Source organism: Pieris brassicae, chromosome 6 (assembly GCF_905147105.1).
Source record: "Pieris brassicae chromosome 6, ilPieBrab1.1, whole genome shotgun sequence".
NCBI lineage: Eukaryota > Metazoa > Arthropoda > Insecta > Lepidoptera > Pieridae > Pieris > Pieris brassicae.
Window position 1 is genome coordinate 10,262,726 of NC_059670.1, and position 27,886 is coordinate 10,290,611.

The window sequence follows — 27,886 nt, forward strand, 5'->3', positions numbered from 1 at the left end:
TTAACAATTAAAGTCTGATACGAAGTTAATTACTTTCTAGAGAACTGCTTTGCTATAAATCGAATAAACTCAACTGTAACAAAATTTGCTGTTTTTTTATTTAATAGGAGGCAAACGGAGGGACACCTGATATTAGGAGATACATGGACACTAACATTGCCAGAAGGCTCGCACGTGATACGGTACGCTCTTTTCTTGCGTATTCAAAACATATTTTCATACTTCTTCTAGGTGAGGTCTTTTCAAGAAGACTATTATTAATGCAAGTAAAGCTTACTCTGTGAAATCTTCGAATGCTGAATTCTTGCTGTATACAATTCTTGCTTATGTGCAATTGACACTTTTGTCAGCTCAAGGCGGATCCAGGTTGGGGGGCATGGACATGTTAGGTGTATTAATATATTTTAATCATGGTTACAAAATACTTAGTGTTCATTTTTGAAAATGATCGCTTTCGGTAATTTTACTAGTTGGTACATTATAAACAAAACAAGTTATGTGTAGGTCACATATGTTTTTTTTAAATACAAAATATTTATAAAAGCCTAGCTGAAAAGAAACAAAAGAAACAACATTGACAATTGACATTCGCAAAGCTTTCAGCGTAAATATAGAGATTGTCTACCGAAGATATATATATATAGTGCACGTCTCAGTGGGTGATTTAAACTGTGCCTCACGTACGAAACTCCTAATAATGGTGACTAACCACAAAACTATAAAAGCGTTGTTATTTTGTATGAGACATAGAGACGCGATGACAGAATTTACGGTCATGGAATGCGACGGCGATGAATAAAGACTTCATTACAAGTCTTCAAACAGAAACACAAAACTAGATACTTGATAACATTAATGACACAAAACACACAACTAGAGTTATTGTTATCATTATTTATTTAAAAAACCTAATCGAAACCGAAAACAACCAGTCACTTACCGAGCGTCTTCATCCCTTGGTGTTGAGTAGAGATATGGGGTCATTTACCACAGAGAGTGTGAAATGAGTTGTTCGGATTAATACCGACAGGAGAGTCAACAGACGTCGAGGCAGAATAGGAAACTCCACGAGAATCACCTCGTTGTCCGCGTTCCACAATTTACGCTCAGTTATTGGGCAGCAGTATCATTTAACATCTCGCCTGATGATAAATAATACTGCTGCCCTTTATCCCCTGTTAGATTAAAAAAGCTCACTAAATATTATTCAATACAATTTTTAAATCAAAACGACAATTAAAATGTTTACAGACCAAAAAAAAAATATAACAGTGAGAATGCGTGTAGCGTATGTATTTGAGTGAGTCTCATTAAGGCAGCCTGGCTATTTCAGAAGCTCAAAAGTTTCCTGGGCACTCCACAGGCTTCGCGGAACGACCTCGCTGCTTCGAGGATCACTGTTCGTTGGGAAGCCATATATAGGCACGCATTCCAGGACTCCTTGGATGACTGAATCCACAGCGCCGAAACAGCCTCTGCACAAGGCCCTGTCGCGCCAAGGATGAAGAGATGTAAACAGTGGCCCCAAATTAACCCTATTATTATTTTGATATTAATTCTGTTGAGGTATAGAAGCGGATTTACTTTCGGTTAATGCCGTTTTCGACTGTCTGCCGTTCGCGTTTTGTGACCAACGGCCAGGTTAGAGTTCTGTGGATCGTCAAATCCCGGTTCGAGCGAGATGGACAAGGGAAAAAGTGTGCCGGCCAGCTAGCATCATTCCAGATTTGTCGGAGGAGTATTAAGAGTTATATAGTGGAGCAACTGGACAATCGCGTTTATATTTAATATATCATATAGGAAACTAATGTCCAGAAGGTGATGTTTATGCAATTAACCAATAAATAATTAAGATATAGCTGGCAACAGAGCTTCGTATTTAAACAACTAACACATACTAAGGAAGCTTACAATTTGCGGCTTGTATTGATACCTGAAATTGTGTTTATACAAAACTATCAACAAGCTTTATTTAAATACCGGTTACACACCAGCGGGGCTTGCAGGTGACAACGGCAATTGTGAGTACTTTATCTATATCTATGTATCTCTTAGACTTAGGGCATGTTACCCAACAGCTTATGGGTTTTATAGAGGAGTCGTACTTAGGGCTAAGATTTTTTTAGACCTTTAGTGACTCTTTCAGTGTTCGCCTAGTGGCTTCAGCGTACGACTCTCATCCCTGAGATCGTAGGTTCGATCCCATGCTGTGCAACAATGTACTTTCTTTCTATGTGCGCATTTTAACATTCACTCGAACGGTGAAGGAAAACATCGTGAGGAAACCGGCTTGCTTTAGACCCAGTCGGTGATCACCTACTTGCCTGTTAGATTGACAAATGATCATGAAACAGATACAGAAATCTGAGGCCCAGACCTAAAAAGGTTGTAGCGCCATTGATTTTTTTAGTAACTCTTTGACCCCCCCTCATCCCGTAAAAAGCGCTTATAAAACAAAACACTACCAATTACTTCAGACATTATTTACTCTCGAAGTACTAATTAGACGGAAAATTCCGTTCAGACTAATTATCACAATCAAAATTGAGGTTATCTTATATAAAACAGAATATGGAGCAGTAGGTAAGCGAGTTACGGCTTTTTATAGCAAGGCAGATGTTTCAATAAACAGGTGGTTATAATAAACAATTAGTACTTCGTTGTTGCTATGTTCAGCAATAATAGTGATTCGAAATATCGATAGTATTACCCTGACATATAGCAAACACTAAGCAAAAAATCGATAAAAAAATATAAATACGTAAACCGCGTAACTTTGCGTAATATTTATAATTTTACAACCACTGTTCCAAATTTAAAATTACCATTCGACATGTTAAAAGCTAGTCAGTTCACTTGTCTATGAAAGTTTCTACAAACATTAGATTTAAATAAATATGGTTAAACCAATTCCAAGTTCATGACATATAATAATGTCCTTAATTAGTTATAATTACGGTCAACAAGGCTCATTTGCGTGGAATCTTGTTGTACTATAATCTGCAAATAGTGCATGTGAAAACTTGTATTAAAGTTTTCCATTAGTTCATATATGTATTATGATTCAGGATATATATAATATACATATATTACATATTAGAACAGTGTTAATATTTTTTTAATACCATGTCTGAGTCATCATGGAACGTTACGATCTAGCCACATTGTTCCATTTTTTCCTCCTCCTCCTCCTTTTTATTAAGCATTCTGATAAACGAGCTAACTCTGGATATACATAATTGCTCCCCAACACATTAAAATCGAATATTGTTTAGCTTTTGATAATTTAATTTTTATGATTAGTAATTGTTTTGTTTAATGTTTGTTTTGTTTATTATTTGTATGATCTCTACGTGTATGTCATGTTTGCCTTTAAGTGCTTGTCAGATTAAAAAGTATTTTGTGATTATATTACCAATGTATCAGTGTGCCGAGCGTTGGCATGCTTTTATCAATAAAATAAAAAATAAAAATAGCCCAGTGACACACAACGTTTTTTGCGCCAAATGTGTATGCCTTATATAACATACTTAATTTAATTTAAAAAAATTGAATTGTTCTTTATATATAAACTTAAGTGATAGGTTTTAGGACGAAATCACTTGGAAGTTGTTAACGTAACACAGTAAGTTTTCAAAACATATTATAATGTAAAACTGAATTTCAAATACTAAATAAATTTGGTATAACTCCCTTAACAATCAAATTGCCACTTTGTGGGGCGAGCCTAATTTAAAATAAGTCATATAAGTCTAACCTTATAAAATAATAATTACTCATGATATTTTTAACAATAAATAATGTTCAAAATCCTTTTAAATTAATATAAATTTTGATAACATTTGAGCTAGATAGACAAAATTTTGTTTCCGTTTCACTAATTCTCTTAAAACTTAGACATCTACAATTAGAGGCAGATAATTTTCGACTCTGAGTAAGTTTAATTCTTATTAAAACAATCAACTTCAATGACTGATACATCGTATGAAGAAAATTAAAATCGACAAGCAATTATCATTGACAAGGACGAAGAACTTAAAGAATTGGTTTAAGTGGAGTCCGTCTGCACGTCCCAAAAAAGAAAATTTATATAAAGATTTCTTCGTGTTTAAAATTCTTATTCGTGACAAAGGAAATCGCGTAGTATCAAAGAATTGGCGGCTCACCAGCTAGAACTCCTTACAACTTTAAAGCTTTCTTTTTTTCCCTTTCTTGGCCTGCACGGTTTGTGCGTCAGCCATGCAAAAAAGTTAGGAAGAGTGTTATTAGATTTATTTTATTGGTTTGGAAATTGGATCGGAAATTTGGAAAGGATCAGATAAATTAGGTTATAATAAGTACATAAATGATTATAATTTTATATTGTTATGAAAAATGAAACTGGCTAAAATTCTATATACATCAATATTTATATTAGATAGAAGGATAGAGATTGAAGTAGGAAAAGGAATTTTAATGGACAAAAAAAAGTTATTGCTTAAAGCTTTTATTGTTTCAACTTTTGCTTCGTATTTTGATATCTCTTCTATTTTAATATAAGTTAGTAGCGACGCCAATGCCGTACGTACCAACTAACTATAAAGCCAATAAAATATCCTAAGTTATGCTATCTATTAATAATTAAATTTTATCTGTAAATTATTCCGTTGATTTAAAAAAATCAGTCTTAATAATGAAGTATTACGCCCATTTTATTTATGTTTGAAGAGAGATATTTTTATTGATATACTATCGGATCCGGTAAACGTTGTTGTCACACACGAATCTCGAATCAACTTGACACACAAAAGCTTCAACAAAATGTTGATGAATATAATAATTATAAACAGGTGAACAGAACATGTATATACCTGTATAATTTTTAATTCTAAAAAAACAAAAAACAAAATTTTGAAGCTAGATAATTGTTTAATTATTTATTATTATTTAATTACTTAAGTTTTTTGAAGTAAAACTTTTTTATCGGCGTTGGACCAAAATAATTACCGTCTCATTTTTCGGTTACGCGTCACATTTTCCCTACCACGGTTGATTCGAAGCCATTAATAACAAAAATATATAATAACGATAACAATGAATAATATAGAATAATAACGGTAATAATTGTATTACAATTAATGAAATTCTGTATTAATCTTTGTAGTAATAAGGTAAAATAAAGTAATTGTATTATTTGTATTCATGTCTATGATAATAAAAGCCTTTTGTTAAACTTTATCTTATTTAACTCTATTCAGCCATTTTATGTAAAGTTGCATATAGTAGATCATTTATCGAAAAATAAGGTCATAAAGAAGTTTCACTTCTTACGTGTATACACGCACACATTTTTTTATTATTACATGTTTCTTACCGTTCAAACCTTTCCTGAACTTCCACAAATATTTCAAGATCAAAACAAGCCAAATCGGTCCAGCCATTCTCTTTAAGCGACAAACCAACAGAAATTTATTTATATAAATATATACATAGGTTATTCAAATCTCTGTTCATTTCAGTGTAAATAAAATACGACCAAATCTTCTTCCTTGCAAAAATATAGAAACATATAGCATATGACAACTACTTAATATAGTATTGTCTTTTGTTAACATAGCTTTTACACATTGAAAGAAAATACTTTTTAACCGGATTGAAGCAATGTATTATTATCACAGCTGTGATACTTTTGACATTCAACACCTTTTGTCTTCAGTCACCGTGACCACGCACGCTGTAAAGCACGCGAAACGTCGGAAAAAAAATTAAATTGAAAATTATGTAAAATAATAATAATGCATAGCTTCAATCCGGTTAAAAAGTGATTTCTTTCAACTACTTAATAATTCATTTCCGCACATTAATTATAAAAATGTTAAACACGACTCGGAACAATGCGTTTTGGCTATCAACTCCGTACATCCATTTCATGAGCTCAGTTTCATTGTGTGCTAAGAGTGTGGGCGACCCTCTATTAATTTTGTTTGAGTATTTTCTTGTGCGAAGGCTGTGCGACAAAGTGGCGTCTATAGGGCGGACTGTATTTAGGTCTGTACTAGTCAACGATATCATATTTGAGAAATCTAATCTAGAACACAAAGTATATTTAATAGGAAGGTTGATGTTTATATGGCTTTAATACTAGATGTGCGTGTGAATTAATATTATCACGCACTAACTGGGTTCCATTTTACAATGGCTTCCTTGCTATTTTTAAGTAATTATTTAAGAACAGTATTGAGTAAGAGAAAATCACCTCCTATAGGTTTTTCTTATTTTAATAAGCGCCTGGCCTGTCAGAATATCACCTTGTAATTTCCTGTAAAAACAGCAAAGGAGTGAAACTCCTTTCCCTTCCATCTCCCCGAGACGGTATAATATGGGTTCTTTCAAGCGGCGGTTAAATTGGCATCTTCTAGACAGGCCCGCATAAGCCACATCAAACTTGATATGAGGTAGGATTGCCAAACATCGGTCCAGCTCTCAAAAAATTTGACACTGGAGGGGACAAAAGGTATTATAGTGAATAAACTATCATAATAGTAAATCAATACACAACTTATTTAATCTCTATTCTCATCCCTGAGGTCGTACGTTCGATCCCCGGCTGTGCACCAATGGACTTCTTTCTATGTGCCATTTAACATTGGTTCGAACGGTGAAGGAAAACATCATGAGGAAACCGGCTTGTCTTCGACCCAAAAAGTCGACGAGTCCGACACAGAAGGCTGCTCCTACTTGCCTATTAGATTAACAAATGCTCATGAAACAGATCCCCAGAAATCTGAGGCCCAGACCTAAAAAGATTGTATTGCCATTGATTTATTCCATTATTTAATAAGTTATTCATACAAATACCAAATAAACAAGGGCTTTTAACAATTGATAAAGTATGTGAGATACTTCAGGCCCGAAACTTTATTAATAAAACTACACCTTATTTTCGGACCATCAAGACAATTTAGAGACAATATTTATTCCGTGACAATTGCCTCAAATCAAATATAATAATTGTGGTTAATCAATTTTACTTTTGACTATTCCAGTACAATTTTCCTAATTCTAAGGAAGTCTTCTATGTTATACTCAAAGTGAAAACGGGATAAAATTGAAGGGCTTATGGCACAAACAACCCCTAATCATTCTTTCTATCATGATTTCTAAAGCTTAATTTCGTAATTTTATTATACAACATAATGTATGTGATTTCGACAGCCCTTAGAGATTTGTGCTTTCATTACTAATCAAATACTATAGAATGAAAATATTTTACCAAACATATATTTATAATAATTTTATTATGTTAACCATTTCGTTTCACCAACCTAATACAAAATATCTTGATTTTTTTCGGCTATAGATAGAGACAATTCCAATAAAATCAATAAACAACTTTTATTTTTATTTTTAAGGTCAACGGATTGAAAGAATGACTAAAGCTCATATTCATATATGATAACACGCTTTATTTAATTTTTCAGATTTATTCCTATAACAAAGATAGAACATATAGAAAACGAGCCTACGGGACCCCAAAAATGACTAATACTTTTAGTGGGTTTGTTGCCGTCCTCATCATAAATATATAATGTAAAAGTGAATTGTAATAAAAATATTTTTTTGTTCTAGTCTTATATAATCTATGGATATTATAAGTCCACAGATACGTATAAAGTTCTAAGTTCAAAGCAATATTTTGACAATAGTGAAACTTAAATATTGATATTTTCGTAAGCTATATGTGATAACAGTGATAAATCGCAGTGATGTCACTACTCTATTATGCAAAAACGTTGCAATGACGATAGACTAAGCAAATTGACGCACGATCGTTCCCACGCACTTTCATTATGTACATTATCTATGATTGTTAATCCAGACTTATTTTTATACGGCACTTGTGAACCATCTATTTTTGACTACAACCTCACTATTTAGACAAATTACGTTATAGTAACATATATGTTTATGTAAAAGCTCTGTTTTTGATATTTTGAATTGGTGATTCGTCGAATTCAATTATTTTAGTGTAAGACTGTAATGTACTGAATTAAGACGGGAAAAGCAGATATGTTTTAAAATATTGTCATTACTTAACAATGATATAATAGATATAAGGAGCGTTATAACTATTATCGTAGCAAACACAGCTTACATTCTTATATTTAAATATCATTGTGATATTTGATCAAATGCCAGGATTATGATCAAATAAAATTGCACAGCTTACATTTAAGTATAAATTTCGTCTATAATTTATAAGTTATATTTTTATTTATTATTTTAAGTCGCCTTAAATACATCAATAAATAATAACATTATCTTTTATTTATAATTGTTGAGAATAAAATCAAACATTCATCGATCTTTACAAAAGACACTTAAAATCATATACAGACAATTTATTTTTATGTCGTTTTTCCGAAGAAGAGTATTGGTCTCCTACGACTGGCGATCGCTCTCGCTTAAGCGTTTTTCTTCAAATCTTCTCCACCGACTTCTTTAAGGTAGTCAGCACACCACGCAAAAGGCCGCTCTTTCATTGCTCTCATATTGCACCTTGTTATCTTTTGCCCATCTGCCATTGTTCATGCGAGCGGTGTGGCGGCTTACCCATTCAGTGAAATTTTAATATAATTGTTGTTATTTATTATTATTTTTACAGGAAACGGTAGTTATACTTCAAAATACTTATTCATAAAGTTGTCGTATAACATTAAAATATAATTTATGTGTAATAAAATCAAGATACAGAGGGCAAAGTGTACGGACGTATTGCGATGACTTTGTCGTCACTATGTGATAAAGAGTTATTAAGTCACTTCCTTCAGATCCGTTTTGTTATAATGAGGTCAATAACCGTAATACAGTTTCAACTAAATTCTTATAACTCTATTTATTTAAATTAGTGCTTACAGTTAGGCTGCCTGTTTCAAAACTACATTTCTGTTTAACTGTTGAATAATTTTTTAATCATGTACTTTGATCGTGTAAAAAAGTTAGTATTTGTATTTATATGATATGGTGTTATTAACCGAGTTTAAAATAGCCACTCAAGAGGCAATCTCCACTTCATTACATCACCAGAGTCGGATCTTGCGAAAGAACTTGTCTGAAGAAGTTGTGACGTACAAAAAACTTAGTCTCCTGCTGCAGCTGCTTTTTACTGCAGCAGTTACCTTATACAGCTGACTCGCGGCAAGAACTTTAGAATATATTTCGAAAATGTTTAGTTATAATCAATCCCAATATTGAAATCGAGAATGGAATATATAGCTTTTATTAATCACTTTTGTACATACAATTAATTTTACATTCGTTACACTTAATAAATTTAAAAAGTTCGGTCTCTAACGCAGCATTTCCTCACTGTATTTCAAAACTTATTCTTTGAGCGCGCAAAAGCTCTTGGGTCCTTACTGTCTGTTTAATTATCGCCTGTATTTTATATCTATATATTTTTTATTATATATTTGATTATTATTATTGTATTTGTATTACATATACAGAGCAGTATATGCCTAGTGGATTCAGCATGCGACTCTCATCCCTGAGCTTATAGGCTCGATTCCCGGCTGTGCACCAAAGGACTATCTATGTGCGCATTAAAAATTTGCTCAAACGGTGAAAGACAACATCGTGAGCAAAGCTGAAAAGGAGGATGATCACTTACTTACCTATTATTGACAAATGATCATTAAATATATAGAAATCTGAGGAGGAGACCTAAAAATTGGTAGTAGCGTGATTTATTAGATTTTTTTTATTACCTATAAAACCTAAGAGCGAACTGCCATATTACAAATGTTAAATGATGAATTTCCTAACGAGGGTGAAACCACAAGCCACAGGGCTCAGAAGTTCAAATGATATTTATGAATGAATACCACAAACTTTATTAGTCATATGATAATTTATGAATACATTATTCTAAAAGTGTCCTACATTTGTCATCTTCCTGTTTATTTCTTGCAATTTCTCAGTAGCTACTGGTATTACATAAACTTTGAACTCTGCGGACCACATGTATTGTCAATGAGGCTGATAGAACTCATCTGCGCTCGGCGCCAAACAAGTCTGCGGTTGCGAACAAAGATGCCTAATAACTGTTACTACTATACTGCTATTGATATCTAGATTATATACCTAATGTCGCGACAGTCTGTGAAATTGTGATAAAAAGTGGCCAAGGGCGTATATTTTATTCATTTGTATTTGTATTCATTGACGTATATAAGAATTAATGTCAGATACAACAAAAACATTCCATTTTTAAAAGTTGGTCGCATTAGCTGCGTTATTAAAGAATTATTTCATTTCAATTATAATATGCTCACATTGGACTAAAAACAGCAACGAATTCAAAGCTCTATCGTAATAAATTCGCATTTTGCGTCTATTTTCTGTGACCATGGATGAAACATGGCTCAATTCCACGAATTGGGCTATGAATTGCTTCCGCATCCACCGTATTCCCAAGATTTGGAACCCAGCGACTTTTTCATGACAGACCTTAAGAGAATGCTCGCTGAACAGAAATATAGCGATGATGATGGGGTAATCGCCGAAACTGAAGTCTATTTTGAAGCTAATGAGAAATCGTACCAAAAAACGGTATCGAACAATAGTATAACTGAGGTCGTAGATCCCCGGCAGTGCACCAATAGACTTACTTTCTTTGTGCGCATTTAATATTCGCTCGAACGGTGAAAAAAGAAAACATCGTGAGGAAACCGGCTTGCCTTAGACCCCAAAAAGTCTACGACGTGTGTCAGGCACAGGAGGCTGATCACCTACATGCTTATAAGATTGACAAATGATTATGAAACAGATACAGAAATCTGAGGCCCAGACTTAAAATGGGCGTAGAGCCATTTATTTTTTATTTGACTGCAGATGGCGTCTCAGATTCGAATCCTAAGTGGCTACAAAATATTATAAAATACTTTTCATGGGGAATTTACGAAATAATTGAAGACTTAAGTTAGTTAGGAAGTTGGCTGTTTAGTTGTTGGTGCTTAGTGACTTCTGCACTATAATATATCTAACGTACATAGCTTATCTGAAAACAGATTAACTGTCGGGCCCTGGACATCATAATGTAAGCAACCATCATCTAATAAAAAATATTTTTTTTCGATATTTAAAAGAATTTTGATTCCCGGCGAATACTTACACAGCACATACACGACATTATCGTATTGGCATAGTCTGTAAGGATAATGTATGTATTCCTGTAAAAAAATAAACATAAGTTGACCAAATTACTCATTGTCTATGTTGCATTGTAAAAAAACGGTGTCAAGAATTCATTTAACGGTTAATTTAAAATGAGTTAGGTAATCTTTTTCGACTTTTATTATTAAGTTCGGCCGCTAAGTAGCTACCCGAGTTCTGAGAGGGATGGCACATTCCCCAGATAAGATATCGACACATTGCATCCTATCAGTCATAATTGTTTGCTAGCTAATCTAGAACCCAACTTCAAACTTCAATACTGAAGTCATCTATATAACAATAAAGTAGGTGACCAACCTCCTACCTGACGCTTTTTGGGTCTAAGGCAAGCCGGTTTCCTCACGATGTTTTCCTTCAACCAACTTCCAACTTATGTGCACAAAGGAAAAAAACCATTGGTAGCTGGGGATTAAACTTACGACCTTAAGGATGAGAGTCGCTGAAGCCACTAGGCCACTGTTCTCATCATCATAGATTATGAAACTAAATAACGCCTGTACGAATAATTAATCTAATGAAAATACTTCAGATATAGTCTGTTTATAAGAATTGTAATTCTTAGTTTTCTTAAATGCTCTAGTTTTACTAAAAAACTTCTCTTAAAAAACTACGGATTATAATTTTAGTAGACCAGTAAGTGGCCCTTATTACCCACATTTATGAAAGCAGTGTTTGTTTAGTAAGGACTTATTGTTTATGTGCGCATTTAACATTCGTTCGAACGGTGAAGGAAACCATTGTACTGTCTCTGTCCTAGAACCTAAAAGTATCACGCACAGGAGGCTGATCACCTACTTGCCTATTAGATTGATAAATGTCTATGAAACAGATACATAATTCTGAAGCCCAGACCTAAAAAAATTTAAATATATTAAAATAAAAATTATAACGATTTGTTTAATAATTTCCTTGACAAAATTATGGAGTCAAACCCGGATTTAATGCAAAAACCCAAATTTAAACATATGGCAACACTAAATTTTCTTATTATTATTAGCTTTGTAGCAAGTAATTACAGCATGTAAGACACGGTGCAACAGATATTGTGAGTGTTCACGATGGTTACAGTTCTACCATGACTCCACGTCGCTGTGTCAGAACTACCTAAGGTGATTTTAGTGGGAAAGCGACCGACAGAAACCGACACCTGCCGCATTGATGAGAGAGGTGCGTAAACATATACCTAGGATAAAAAAACTAAACTAGTAATCTAATATGCAATTTTAACATTGTATAAAAACAGTAAAGAAGTGTTCATTATATAGCAATTTTTTTTTAAATTGACAGATTCATTTTGCTTTGCAATTTTCATTAGGCGAGAGGCTATTTATTTTATTTATTTCACCAAATAACTTGCCATAATCGGATCACCCCTATGCGGCATATGTTAACATTTATCACTACAAACTATACAAAACAATACGACATAGTTTACTGGCATTTTTTTAAATAGCAATCATTTTTCCCCGACCTCAGGGTACACACAGTTTATATGGCTCTGTGGCTATTTACAAAACGGTTTTAAATTAATTTTATATATGAACTTAAAAGGTCAACCAACTCGTAAAAATTGTAACCACCACTAACCCAACACTTATAGCGATATGTTATATTATGTTTGTTTGAATGGAAACCATTGTCTATCCGCAATGCAATTAATAAAGATAGTCAAGTAATGCAGCTGACTCATAAAACACAACAATCCTTACGGTTGTGTGTTCGGGTTTATTGCCTACTAGCAATGAATGAGTTTATTCAATAATTATTGATACCAAGAACCAATGTCGCGAAGAGTAGTCATTGATGAGACAAGCGTCGACATTTTAGTTTACGCGTCACTTAAATATAAACATTTCAACGCAGAACTTGCCCATTCTTATACACGAACTTCGACCATTGTTTATACACGAAGCAATTTTAGGAGCTATATACTGATTATTATGATTAGATTATCGTAATCTCAAACCGGCTCCACAATCTCGCGAGGCGCCTCGTCGAGACTCGACGAATCTGGAGCCTGGAAGATGCTCGAGTTATTCAGACTTGATTTATTTCATTGATCAACACATCTACTACAATATGCACGTGATTCGAGTTACTGCGTTAGCTACTTTATGTCCATACCAAAGATTATTTCACGAATATAAATAAAAAACATATTCTGCCGATATAAATTTAATTACGGTTTTTTTACTTCTTAGGTGTCCGCTAAACGTCGAAATTAATGATGATCCCTCGCTTATCTCACGCCCTCGCCTGTCGCACACAAAGTGGAGCGACAGCGAGGTGAGGGAAGACACGAGCGCACATCCACATCGCATCCACACTCTCCGTGAGGGTAGCTCAGAAGTTTAATAAATTCCAATTTTAATTTATTTCACTATACGAACGAAGACTAGCTGTCCACTGCACTTGACATGCATTGAGTATTTTTTGAGTTATCTGAAAAATATAAATATTTTGACTGGTAATTAATAACAAATCATGTTCGTTTTTTTTAAAGAATGTAATAATACTATATTCGGAACATATAGTAGTTTTTTTTTAAACAAGTAATTCAATCTATAGAAAAAGCTACTCATTTAGCTTTTATATTTTAGTGTTGAAAAAATTTGGAAAAATAATTATTATATTACAGTTATCATTCTAAATAATAATCTTTACTGAAAGCCCATTCAGAAATAGATGTTGTTCTCCTCTTATTTAATCTAAGTGTTTCTTTTTTATTCTGTAACTAATTCGATGTAAAAAGCATACTGTTTAGGACTTATTACTTGTGTGTCTATATGATCTACGCCGATTAATCAATTATTCATATTATATTAATGATTATTTACTCACCTAAATCCACATTTGTATGTGCCTACAACGCGTTAGTATTTTAGTATCTGTTACAAAACTTGACATATCAATGACATACACTGGTACATTATAAAGTTTAAGTTGTCAGTTTAAAGCAATTGACATTTGTAAATAAGGCGGGAAACTGTAAGTGCATTGTGTTTATGCTAAAAGTTAAAACGTGAAAATATTTCATAAAATACTGATTTGTGATCGCTTTTGTTGTTTGTCGATACTACACTCATAAATGCGAATTAAATATTTCGTTTAAGACGGGTAAGTTTATTAATGATTAATTTTCTGATTTAACAAACGAATAACAAACACCAAACTTAATAAAATGTGTTCTGTTTTCTTAGAAGTTATAAAGTATAAACGTTTGAATAATTAATTAATTTTACTTTACAGAAAAGCTATTTTGCAGTTTGGAATACCCATAAAATGAATAAACGAAAACAATTTAAAGGTCCTCCACCAAAAAGGATTAAATCTAACGATGACGATGAAGATGACATTCCAGCAAGTTTTGAAGACCAACTGGCAGGTATGGAAAGTGACTTTGACAGTCCTGAAATAGTTGGAGATGGGCCTGAAAATCAAAACACTAACATCAAATGGTCACGGCCAAGTCCACAAGATATGGATCCAGGCACAACATCATTAATTTTTCAGCAGTTTGATATTGATCATTATAATGGAAAACCTATACCAGGTATGCCAGGCTCACAACTGGCTCCTGTACCAATAATGAGAATGTATGGTATTACTATGCAAGGAAATTCTGTATGTTGTCATGTCCATGGTTTTACTCCCTACTTTTATGTAACTGTACCTTTAAACTTTGATGTATCATCTTGTTTAGAACTTAAGACAAACCTCAATAAGGCTATTTTAGAAGACTTGCGAAATAATAAAGATAGCATAAGAGAAGCTGTTTTAGAGGTCAAAATAGTAAAAGCAAAGTCTATAATGTATTATAAAGGAGATAATCTAATAATGTATGCCAAAGTGTCAGTAGCATTGCCTAAATTAATAGCAGCTGCAAAAAGACTAATTGAAAGGCAGCCAACATCATTTAGTTTAAGTGATCCTTCTTTTTATGAAACAAATATAGACTTTGATATCCGTTTCATGGTTGATACATCAGTTGTTGGTTGCAGTTGGATTGTGTTACCATCTAAAAAGTGGTCAATTAGAAGTAAATCTGGTAAATTACCACCTGAATCCCGTTGCCAAATTGAAGTTGATGTGGCATGGAATAGTTTTATTTCTCATCAACCTGAAGGAGAGTGGTCTAAAGTTGCTCCTGTAAGGATATTAAGCTTTGATATTGAATGTGCAGGGAGGAAAGGGGTCTTTCCTGAACCTGAAAAAGATCCTGTTATTCAAATTGCTTCCATGGTAATCAGACAAGGAGAAACTGAACCATACCTAAGGAATGTATTTACATTAAATACTTGTGCCCCTATAGTCGGGTCTCAAGTTTATAGCTTCCAATCAGAATCAGAACTCTTGTCAAAATGGTCAGATTTTTTCAGAGAATTAGATCCAGATATTATAACAGGATATAACATTAGTAATTTTGATTGGCCCTACTTAATAAATCGCGCAAAACACCTCAAAGTAGCAAATTTTGAATTTTTAGGGCGTATCCAAAACATTAGATCAGTAATAAAAGATTCTGTGCTACAATCTAGGCAAATGGGTCGAAGAGAAAATAAATCCATTAATTTTGAAGGAAGAGTTCCATTTGATTTACTTCAAGTACTTTTAAGAGATTATAAGCTAAGATCTTATACATTAAATGCTGTAAGTTACCATTTTCTTCAAGAACAAAAGGAGGATGTCCACCATAGTATAATTACAGACTTACAAAATGAAAATGAACAAACTAGAAGAAGATTAGCAATGTATTGCTTAAAGGATGCATATTTGCCAATTAAATTACTTAATAAATTGATGTGTATAATTAATTACATGGAAATGGCTAGGGTTACTGGTGTACCATTATTATGTCTTTTAACAAGAGGGCAGCAAATAAAAGTTGTTAGCCAGCTCCTACGCAAAGCTAAAGATGCTGGATATTTAATGCCAGCTTACCATGGTCAGGGTTCCGATGATCAGTTTGAAGGAGCAACTGTGATAGAACCTAAAAAAGGATATTATGCAGATCCCATATCCACTTTAGATTTTGCATCACTGTATCCAAGTATAATGATGGCACATAATTTATGTTATACTACCTTAATCTCTCCAAATATGCAAAAAGACTTGAATCTTGATCCAGAAAATATTACAATTACACCTATGAATAACATGTTTGTTAAATCTAATGTAAGAAAAGGTCTTCTACCGGAAATTTTAGAGTCACTTTTGGCTGCAAGAAAAAAAGCAAAAGCAGATTTAAAAAACGAAACAGACCCTTTTAAAAGGTCTGTACTAGATGGGCGACAGTTGGCGCTAAAGATAAGTGCAAATTCTGTGTATGGATTTACAGGTGCACAAGTTGGGAAACTACCTTGTCTTGAAATATCAGGAAGTGTTACTGCTTATGGTCGAACTATGATAGAGTTTACTAAAACCGAAGTAGAAAAGAAGTATACTAAAGCAAATGGGTACAAGGAAGATGCTGTTGTTATTTATGGAGACACAGATTCTGTAATGGTAAAGTTTGGAGTAAAAACATTGTTAGAAAGTATGGAATTGGGAAAAGAAGCAGCTGATTTTGTCAGTTCTAAATTTGTAAAGCCAATTAAGTTAGAATTCGAAAAAGTCTACTACCCATACCTACTTATCAATAAAAAAAGGTATGCCGGTCTTTATTTTACTAGGACCGACACTTACGACAAAATGGATTGTAAGGGTATAGAAACTGTACGCAGAGATAACTGCCCTCTAGTTTCAAATATGATGAGCATGTGCCTTCAAAAACTACTTATTGATAGAGATCCTGATGGAGCTGTCTCGTATGCTAAGCAAATTATTTCTGATTTACTATGTAACCGGATTGATATATCTCAACTTGTGATCACAAAAGAACTTGCCAAAAATGACTATTCAGCAAAACAAGCGCATGTAGAGTTAGCAAATAAAATGAAAAAACGAGATGCAGGCACAGCACCAAAACTTGGAGACCGAGTGCCTTATATTATATGTTGTGCTGCAAAAAATACACCAGCTTACATGAAAGCAGAAGATCCTATATTTGTGTTAGAAAATAGTGTGCCCATTGACTTTAGTTATTATTTAGAAAATCAGCTATCTAAGCCATTATTAAGAATTTTTGAACCAATACTAGGGGAAAAGGCTGAATCACTACTGTTAAAAGGTGAACATACACGAACTAAAGCAATGGTGACATCTAAAGTTGGTGCATTAGCTGCTTTTACAAGAAAAAAAGAAAAATGTATTGGATGTAAAGTAGTTATATCAGATGATACAAAAGCCTTATGTGATCATTGCTTGGATAAGGAAGGCCAGCTTTACATAAGTGAAATGTTTAAAGTTAGGCATCTTCAAGAAAAGTTTTCAAGACTTTGGACAGAATGTCAAAGATGCCAAGGTAGTTTACATGAAGAGGTTTTGTGCACAAATAGAGATTGTACTATATTCTATATGAGAAAAAAAGTAGGTATGGAACTGGATACACAAGAAAAAAGAGTTTCGAGATTTGGTGAACCTCTTTGGTAATTAATATTCTAATAAAAATATGCACTGTGTTAAATTGATTGAAAATAAATATTTATAAGTTTTTTTTAATTTTTGCTTTTATTTCAACCAACTTAAACTAACAACAAATAATTTAATAACTTATTAGGCATTAATAATTACATAATAGTGTTCAAGCTGTATTTGATTTTTTTATTTAAATTATAAATAATTAATATTAAATCTAAATTTATAAAAAAATATTTTAAGAAATATAAGCTGCAGCTATCTTTATAGATCTGAAATAATACTTTAAGTACTTATAAAACCTATTTAAGCTATTAATGTTTTAAAGTATAATAATATGATGATAAATACATTGTTTACTTAAATGTAGTATCATAATGTAAAATTGGAATGCACACTATAGCTACAAAAAGTATTCTGTTAAAGATACTAAGGTACAGTAAAAAAATCTAAATGTATTGAATTAACCTAAAATATATAATCATCATTTCTTTATCATAATAAAATAATGTCGGGTGCTTTTAATAGTTGAAGCATTTAATTTTAAAATGTACACTTTTTATTTAAACATAAGATATAATATACTTTTCAGTGTCAAGGATATGCCAACAACATTTTAAGAGAAAAAGCATAAAAGGTATCACAGCAATAATTTTAAAGATAATCTTTATATACTTATAAAGTATATTTTACAGTTATGAATGTAAAATCCATAGCCTATTTTTTGTAATTATAATTAAAGAGAAGATGAAATCTTTGTACAATAACTCTTAGATAGAAAGGTAGTTTTCCTGAACAACTTTATCTATTTTCCTGAGATAGAGATCTATTAAGGTTCGTTTTAGTATTTTTGCAAATATTAGGTACTGGAATTTCGAAGGGTGTTATATTTCCTGTGGCAGTAGTGGTGTATTTCATTATATCTTCTAAAGTCCTAATAAATGTGTCACAAGTAGATTTTAATAAGCTTGATGCTTCGTCAAGCATCTGTAACAAAAAAATCACTTGCAAGGAAAGGTGCAATAAATGATAAATTAAAACTAACTTCATAAAAATAAGATTCTTATAGTTGAATATACATTTGCATAGGGCTAGTACAATTTGTCCATTAGCATGCTAGTATGTGTAAGGTGTTATTTTAGGTTCAAGAACTTTTTTAAATATTAATACTTTTAAAATAAGAAACAAGGCCAAATTCTTCTATGTTTACCAATCCATTTTTGATACCAAAGTCAAATATTTCTTTTTTTGTGTACCTTCCAAATTGAAACATTTTTTGTAATAACTAGGCTGTATGGGTGATGACCATTGATAAGCAATTTCTGGACTTATTACCTCCATGTCAGGACCAGTTTCTTGGCTAGCTGCGCTTTTTACAGCATGCACTTGTTGCATTAATAAATCACAATAAAGATGTAATTCTGATTTCTTATCACTCAAGGAATCTTCAAATCCAATCACTGAAATTTTTCATCATAGATTCAGTTATAATTTCATTATTAATGGAATTTCTGACTAATAAGATGTAATGGGAGTACCTTTTGAATCAACAATTGACTCCAAACATGCCTTGGCACTTCCTAAGGCTACCAACCATTTTTGTCGATCCTGTGGAGATGGTGCTCTAAGGTACATGTGCTGCTGGCCAGGTATTACTAAATCCATTCTAGTGTTATCAATATTATTAACTGAAAATATTTTAAGTTGTAAGTATCATCATATAACTGATTAAACACACGTCAATTTTAAGTGTTAAATTACATACCATTAATTTGACAAACTGAAACTTTCACTGAACCTTTACATCCTTGACTAGCTTCATCTTGGGATTTATAATAAGATAATATTCCGTTTTCTAAGACGAACCATCTCGTCTGCCAGCCTAGAATTGAGTTGATAGAATTACAATAAATAAAACATATGGGTATTTGATGTTATATTAATTTTAGAGAGTACCGTTCCAGTAATTTGTCCACTTCCACAGAATACCTTCCATTACGTCCCTATAATTATCGTTATTATAATCAAGAAATAAAATATCAAAAACAACAACAATATTTTGATTTTTATTTTCCCATCTTCAATATTTTCAATTTTTGGTGAATCTTATATTGACAAATTTCAAATGACATGACTGAATGGATAAATTAATTTAGAACAGATTATATAAAATGGGGGGGATGCATTGAACCCTACTATATCTTACGATCCATAAATCAATGATCATTCAAACCTTAGTTTGTTGTATTCCCTGTGGATTTACCATGCATATCACTTGTCCTAGGTTCAAATCACGTTGACGATATATTTAAACCCCACATCGCCATACTTGTTACCGTTTCTTACGGACCTCAGGTGCTAATTGTGGGGGAAATAACATGCATAGATTTTCGCGATGAGGATGTTTGATCGAGCGGACCCCTCTCAACATCCTCACCTCCAAAACATCGCGCCGTGGCACTCCAGGCCGCCCGACCAATACAAGTACCCGCGTGAGCTCTTCTCCGCGGGCCCCGACGACACCAGGGCAGCAAACGCGGCTTCGACCGCTGGTCGCCTCGCTGGGCCTCCCCCGGGGTGACCGGAGTCTCACCCGGCGGAGCTTGACCGCAAGCTGCCCGATACCATCACCGATCACGACACCAGGGCCAAGTCGAGATTACTCCTTGGCCCCCATCATCACCACCGGATTGACACCCCGGACATGACCTCATCGGCTGCGCGCAGTAGGTAGAGACCGCGTCTCCCCGCGCGCCCCAGCCCTCATCAAGGGCTATATGACCGCCCCCGTACCGCCCTGTATCAGCAGGGCGTGAACCGCACACACACCACCTGAAGGGGGCATACGCCCCGAACAGGAGGAGGGTGTAGCATTAACTACGAGATTGATCATTCAGTATAAGTATTACCCACGGGCATGAATGTACACTCCTGATTTAATTTTATCTGTTGATATATTATCTATATTTTTTGTAGGAAATATGAGGTGACTTGTACACCGTACTAAGGCGGTAGAATCTGCTATTACCGTGCTGTTCTGTGAAGTAAGCAACAAAGAACTCGTCAAGTGTCCAAAGGACTTGTATCTAGCTTTATTAAATCTATGCAATATGTTTAAAGAAGTCTTGTGTTTTTCTTGGCGGGAAATTGAAAAAGCGTGGTACTATTTTTTTTCTAAAATAATACTTTAATTAAAATAAAGATTATTTCTTTGTAAATAACAGTATTAATAGACAAATTAAATATAAACATAGTATATAAATAATAAAAATGGAAGGAAACGAGGGGGGCGGGCTTGACCCGCCCAACTCAAAAGAGACCACGACGGCGGCTCGAAGATCCCCAAAATGTTTCTGATGCTGGCGGCGGAGGCGGTGAGAAAGACTCGTATATCCCATATCTCAAGCCTAATTATAAAAGACTATATCCTGAAAATTCTATTAATATGGAATTTAAGGTTTTTATTGAAAACAAAAATATTCAGGACAGGCTGGGAAATAAAAGCCCAATATATTTAAACCACATATTCTCCGAAATTAAAGGCGTGGTGGCAATAAGGCGAATTAGCGCAAATAAAATTGTTGTCATATTTAAACAACATAATACAGCTAATAACTTGATACACAATATACATTTTCTTGAGAAACATGATATGAAAGCATACATTCCAGCAGCTCAAATTGAAAAAACTGGTATTATCAGATTTGTGCCTGCAAGTATATCAAATAAAGAACTATTTACGAAATTAACTTCTACAAATGAAATAATTGCAGTTAGGAGATTTATGAAAAAAATAGGCAATGAATTAGTCGGAACACAAACTGTTAGTATCACATTTTTGGCAAACTCTTTACCTGAGAGTGTCCAATATGATTTATTTTTTTACAGAGTGTTTGAATATATACCTCCTCTCCAACAATGTTTCAAATGTATGAAATTTAATCATTATGCTAAGATTTGTAATGGCAAACAGCGTTGCTCTATTTGTTCAGGTGAACATTCTTATAAAGACTGCAATAAACAAAATGAGATTTGCTGTGTAAATTGCAGTGGACCTCATTTAGCAATATCCAAAATGTGTCCAATAAAAATGAATAAAATCCTAGAAAAGAAAAATAAAATAACATATGCAAGCATTGCCAGCACAAAAGATAACAATGAGTTCCCTCCCCTTCCACCACGCTCCAACCCTGTAAATAAAAAAGTGATTAGTGTAAATAATGCACCCAAACATGTAAATAAATCTGTAAATATTAAGCCTGTCTCACAGGCTGTAAGTATTAATGATATAAAAACACAAATAATTGCAAACAGTGATGTACTTATGGCCCTGGTACAAACACTGGTTCAAATAGGTAATAAGAATGATAATGAGTCTATAACTACAACATTTATTAAAGATATACTTATTAAAAATTTGTCAATATAATGGATACACAACCATATACAACATCATCTCTATGTATTGCGCAATTTAATGTTCAAGGTGCAAATCATAAAAAACATCTTCTTACAAAATTCTTAAATGAAAATAATATTGATATTTGTTTACTAAATGAGACATGGTTAAAAGACCATCAATCTTTTTATATTTCCGGTTATAATTTCTACAATAAAAATTCAAAAAATCCTCGTAATGGTGTAGGAATATTAATTAAACCATATTTGAAACACAATGTTATAAATACTACTTTTTATGAAGATATTCAAACTATAGCCATAAGTATATACACAGAAAATACTACACTGTCTATTCTTTGTGTGTACTGTCCTCCGTCATGTAGGAGTATACGAATGAATAGATTGCACAATATTATAAGAGAATTACCGAAGCCTCTTTTTGTAAGTGGTGATTTCAATGCACATCATATTGCTTTTGGATGTATGTCTACGAAAAGTCGAGGGAATAACTTATATAATATAATTGATGAATGTGATTTATGTATTTTGAATAATGGTAGCTTTACTACAGTAAATTATCCTACACGCAACCCCTCAGCAATAGATGTAAGCTTTGTTAGTCCATGTGTGGCTCCTCTTTGTGAATGGTCAGTACATGATGATGCTATGGGTAGTTATCATTATCCAACCATAACAAACATTACAATGTGCATTGAAAGATACACAATTAATAAACATGTTGACAGATTGGACAAAGTATAGTGAATTGTCTGGTTTGGTCTTCCATGACATGATGGTTAGCGAAGAGAGTCCAATAAAATCTTATGACGAGTTTTGTAACCGGCTCAATAAACTCTAACTCATGGCAGTTCCTAGATTCACTAGGACTAACTTTAGGAGTAGACCACCAGCCCCTTGGTGGAACAGTATATGTGAACAAGCCGTAATACAATCTTACAAAGCCTTGAAATTGTATAGAAATGATTCAACAGAATATAATTACATCAACTATTAAAGATTAGATGCTTTAAAAAAACGCACTATAAAGGAGCAAAAAAGAATCAGTTGGAATGGTTTTTGCAATAGTTTCAATAGAACTACACCCATCAGTAAAATTTGGAATCTCATTAAAAAGTTTAAGGGTATCAGAATTGGTAATAAATCATATAGGGATGAATTTGTAGAGCCACTTTTAGATAAGTTATCAGATAGTAACAATTTACTTGACCCAAATTCATTAGACAATTATTTTAATATTAACAATGAAAATCCTCAATCTAAATTTTTATTGGATTCTTTTTCATGGTCTGAACTTTTAATGAGTATACAATCTAGAAGAAATACTAGTCCTGGTTTAGATGATTTTCCATATTTATTAATAAAACATCTATCTGAATCTGTACAAAAGCTATTTTTGAATGTTCTTAATAATCTATGGCATAAAAAACTCATACCAAGTTCATGGCAAACTCAATGTGTAATACCTATATTAAAACCAGATAAGTCACCTGAACAGATCAGTTCTTATCGTCCAATCTCGTTATCATCATGTATTGGAAAAATATTTGAAAATATGGTGAAATCTCGACTTGACTGGTATGCAGAATCCAATAATGTCATTCCACACATTCAATATGGATTTCGCAGAGGAAGAAGTTGTGTTGATAGCTTCATTTCTCTCATATCGGATCTGAAAAATGCAAAAAACAATAAATTACACACAGTTTGTGTATTTCTAGATGGGCAAGGTGCATTTGACAGTGTGGATCCTGGCATACTGGTGAAGGTACTCAGTAATTCTGGTATACCTGGACAATTATGTAAATGGATTTATGATTTCCTTAATAACAGAATACTATATGTTAGGCATAACAATATCTTATATGGACCTAGAACTGCATCAAAAGGTACTATACACGGTGCCACATTATCACCCTTGTTGTATAATTTGTATACTTGTGAGATATGTAAATATGTTAATACTAAAAATGTAAATATACTTCAATTTGCAGATGATTTAGTGTTGTATAGTTCAGATGTAAATTTAACAGTAGCCATTGAAAATGTTAACACTGCCTTAAGACAGTTAAATAATTATTATCAACACACATTAAAATTGAAAATAAATGCTGGCAAAAGTAATTTAATGCTATTTGGAAAGGACACACCAGTAGTGGATGTTGTCTATAATGGTGATGTCATTCAAAGAGTCACCTCACACAAATTTTTAGGTATTATCATTGACCAGAAATTGTCATTTGAAGAACATATTAAATATGTATCTAGAAATGCATTAAATGGTGTTAACATTTTAAGATGTCTAGCAGGTGTTACATGGGGTGCAGATCCCAAAATACTTTCATTATTATATAAATCTATTGTAAGAAGTCATTTTGATTATAGTTTTTTAGCTTATTTAAATAGCACTCATGTACATAAATTGGATATATTGCAGAACAGAGCTTTGAGGATCATATCAGGAGCAATGTGTTCGACCCCCATAAGGGCCATGGAAGTCGAAACAAATATTATGCCATTGATATTGAGACGACTTATGCTTGCAGAAAGATACTGCCTGAAACTATTATCATCAAATAATATCCAAATTATAAATAGGATAATACCTCACCCAATCAATATAGATGGTCCACTCACTTCACCAAATGATCTCCTGAGAGGTACATCTCCAAATCTGTGCCAGATCTTCTTAGAAATACAATCTCATTATTCGAACATCAAAAAACTTTCACACTGGTCGTGTTACACTCATTCATACAGTTGTATCACTCATCCTATTACGATTTTATCAAATTCAATCGAAAATAATTCAGATTTACTGGCTTTTATAGAAGAAAATAACAAGTATTATACAATCTACACTGATGGCAGTAAAGGCAATGATTTTGTGAGAAGTGCGGTATATGATTCCCAAAAAGATGTTGCTCAAAGCTTTGCTCTCGATAAAAAGTGCTCCATATTTACAGCAGAGGCATATGCAGTTTTTGCCGCTTTAAAATCTATAATTTCTATAAATAATTGTAAATATTTTCTAATTTTGACAGACTCTTTGAGTCTTTTAAATAGCCTTAAGCATTCTAATATTAATAATTTTAAAACTAATTATATTATTTATTTAATTAAAGATACTGTCTTGCGGTTGCATAAAAAAGATATAACTGTTGCCTTTATGTGGGTACCCTCACATAAAGGTATTACTGGTAACGAAAAAGCAGACAAAGCTGCATATGAAGGGATTAACACTCTTAATGTCAGAAATGTGGTACAGGTTCCTATGACTGATTATTATTATTATATCAATAACTCGATAAAAAAATTATGGACAACATTATGGGAAGATCAAAAATTGAAAGGAAAATGGTATGGTAGTATACAGGAAAATTTACATATAAGACCCTGGTATGATGAGTTGAATACTAGCTGTATCGTGAGTCGTGAGTTCGTTACCACAATCAACAGATTGCGCTTTGGGCATAACACTGCACCCGCGCACCTCGCTAAACTTAATATTATAACTAACAATATTTGTTCTTTCTGTAATAATAACGAGATCGCAGATATCAACCATAACTTTTTTAAATGCCAAAACCAAATATTCATTTTTAATAGACTAATATTGGCAAGTGAAATAATGGAAATTAGTGATCCCTCCCGCCGCCAGTTGTGTGATTTGCTCAAAAACAAAAAGTGTTATAATGCATTATATAAATACATCAAAAATACCGTGGGGAAGATTTAAGAAAACAAGTGAAACGATAGAATAACATGTGAATTAGTGACCGTAAATAAGACTTGGCTTAAAGGTCTCGTTACCAGGCCATAAAATTATTAAAAAAAAAAAAAGTCTGTGAACTGAACCACCGCCCTTGTTCTTACTGGTTTTTTGTAACTTTATAAACAAAAAATATAACGCATTTAAAATATCGTCACTTTCCATCTAAAAATCAAAAAAATTGCATCTTATTTTATTTTTAGTTGAGCTACCCTTTCGAGAGAACTTCGTTGTCTATTATTATTTGGAAATTAAGTTACATCGACGCGATTTATAAAGAGTTATTTGGTTTTAATAAAAACCGCCTGAAATGGTTAATTTAAGTTCTATATTGATGCTAACTCTTATACAATTGTATATCTTTGTTAGTACAGGTATGTTTTTAGTGGAAAAAAATAGAATGTTTTCATACCCTTAAATTAAACATCACAATGTATCTATTTTCAGTAAACTCGTTAGAATGTTACGTTTGCGAAAACCAAGAAGACAACTCCGAGAAATGTGCTAAAACTATTTTGACCTGTGAATATAATCAAGATGTTTGTTTGACTGAGATTAAATGGGGCAGTACACCTTATTGGTCTCAAGGTGCTAAAAAGCAATATTATGTGTCTAAGAGATGTTCCAATAAAACAGAATGTGCTATGACAAGACAGCGCTATATGCCTTTGTGCACTAACATTTGGTACCAAGACTGGGTATGTTCAGATTGTTGCCAAGGAGATCGTTGTAATTATTATATTATTGTAAGTATTCATATTTTACTTTAGTTTATTTAGAAATAATAATAAAAAAGGGAACAATTTGGTTAACAATATTAATTAAGTGGGTTGTCATTTTTTCTGTGCATATTTAATGTCATGAAGGTTTTTTTTTTTTAAATAAATACAGTGTAAACTCCAGTTAACCTCCCTTGATTTAACAACAAACTCCCTAAAGCATCCTAATCAATTGGATTTGGTTTACTTAGCTTGTCTTCAATACAGTTATATAGTCTACATTAGAATTATACCCACTCTCAATAATGAAAACAATTGAGTAATAAAATAAAATTAGTAAAAACAGCGTAACTGTGTACATTCTTTTGTCGCTATATTATTCTAGTCTGCAATAAACTCGACTGTCGGCATCACGCATACAAACTTTCTAAGAAGTTTGTTCTTTTGTTCACAAATTGGGATTGATTGCATGTGTAGACTGTTGTTGACCATGACTAATAAGTAGGAGTCTTGGATTATCTAAACATTTTTCTTCTCTCCATTTAACAACAACTCTATAACACCATAAAACGGACAGTCCATTCATTGTTGTTATATAGAAGTTACACTGTATGTATAAATTAATTATTTTTCATTTATTTCTGTTTCAGAATGATGGGTCAAGTAAGAAACCCTACCATACTGTGGTACTTTTTGGAGTACTTTTTACCAGTATTTATGGTATCAGCAAATATTAGGGATATGCATTTTTTATATTATGAGCATTTCTTTTGCTCATAATATGAAATTATTTATGTTTCACTATAATGACAACTAATTAGAACAGTGATGTCTTCACAATGATGAATATCACTTGCATACTGATATAATTTGCGCAAGATATTGTTGTGGTAAAGTAAAGTTTTTGACCAACACAGTCAGCACTGTGCATCTGAGTACTCTTGGCTGTATACCCACTGAAGTTATAGCTAAGCAATGCTTAATTTTATGTTTTTGTAAGCAATTCCGTCCCAATATTTTTATTAATGATGTATATCATTTTAACTTTATTTTTGTTTTACATTTTATTAAATAAATAAATTATTCATAAGATAACAGAGATAAGTCTAAGTTAGCCTTAGGTCATTCGGTAATTCTGTTATGTTCTTTTGTAATAAGATAATTGTCTAAAATAACTAAATGACTGTTACCTCCGTCCTTTTTTACTATTGATATAAGAGTGAAATATATTTTTTTAATTCTT

At 32.8% G+C, this 27,886-nt stretch overlaps 3 protein-coding genes across 4 annotated transcripts; 2 read left to right on the forward strand and 1 right to left on the reverse strand.

Moving 5' to 3' along the window:
• Positions 1 to 5,777: 5,777 nt before the first annotated feature.
• On the forward strand, positions 5,778 to 17,784 carry LOC123711484 (DNA polymerase delta catalytic subunit). 2 transcript variants are annotated; one of them, XM_045664092.1, is made up of 4 exons: positions 5,778 to 6,027; positions 6,311 to 6,493; positions 12,286 to 12,384; positions 14,467 to 17,784. In XM_045664092.1, the coding sequence occupies exons 3-4, from the start codon at positions 12,376 to 12,378 to the stop codon at positions 17,746 to 17,748; spliced, it is 3,291 nt and encodes a 1,096-aa protein (XP_045520048.1). In that variant the 5' UTR covers positions 5,778 to 6,027; positions 6,311 to 6,493; positions 12,286 to 12,375; the 3' UTR covers positions 17,749 to 17,784. The 2 variants fall into 2 exon arrangements, with proteins under 2 accessions (XP_045520048.1, XP_045520049.1); XM_045664093.1 differs by lacking the exons at positions 5,778 to 6,027; positions 6,311 to 6,493; positions 12,286 to 12,384 and adding an exon at positions 14,203 to 14,334.
• Positions 17,785 to 17,995: 211 nt separating this feature from the next.
• Positions 17,996 to 19,838, reverse strand: LOC123710943 (pleckstrin homology domain-containing family A member 3-like). Its single transcript, XM_045663284.1, has 5 exons — positions 19,690 to 19,838; positions 19,499 to 19,615; positions 19,272 to 19,421; positions 19,069 to 19,193; positions 17,996 to 18,720 (listed from the first exon to the last, which is right to left on the reverse strand). Exons 1-5 carry the CDS (start codon positions 19,727 to 19,729, stop codon positions 18,535 to 18,537), a joined length of 618 nt encoding a protein of 205 aa, XP_045519240.1. The 5' UTR covers positions 19,730 to 19,838; the 3' UTR covers positions 17,996 to 18,534.
• A 5,872-nt stretch (positions 19,839 to 25,710) lies between these two features.
• On the forward strand, positions 25,711 to 27,886 carry LOC123711421. The gene is made up of 3 exons (XM_045664000.1): positions 25,711 to 26,298; positions 26,372 to 26,670; positions 27,294 to 27,886. The coding sequence occupies exons 1-3, from the start codon at positions 26,235 to 26,237 to the stop codon at positions 27,378 to 27,380; spliced, it is 450 nt and encodes a 149-aa protein (XP_045519956.1). The 5' UTR covers positions 25,711 to 26,234; the 3' UTR covers positions 27,381 to 27,886.

Bases quoted from the DNA above. Each gene is read 5' to 3' on its own strand.
- LOC123710943 (XM_045663284.1), bottom strand. From the start codon at position 19,729: ATGGAAGGTATTCTGTGGAAGTGGACAAATTACTGGAACG. The intron at 19,616-19,689 runs GTACTCTCTAAA...ACTCAATTCTAG, and splicing joins GTGGACAAATTACTGGAACG to GCTGGCAGACGAGATGGTTC. The intron at 19,194-19,271 runs GTACTCCCATTA...GAAAAATTTCAG, and splicing joins GTCAATTGTTGATTCAAAAG to TGATTGGATTTGAAGATTCC.
- LOC123711421 (XM_045664000.1), top strand. From the start codon at position 26,235: ATGGTTAATTTAAGTTCTATATTGATGCTAACTCTTATACAATTGTAT. The intron at 26,299-26,371 runs GTATGTTTTTAG...ATCTATTTTCAG, and splicing joins GTATATCTTTGTTAGTACAG to TAAACTCGTTAGAATGTTAC. The intron at 26,671-27,293 runs GTAAGTATTCAT...TTTCTGTTTCAG, and splicing joins GTTGTAATTATTATATTATT to AATGATGGGTCAAGTAAGAA.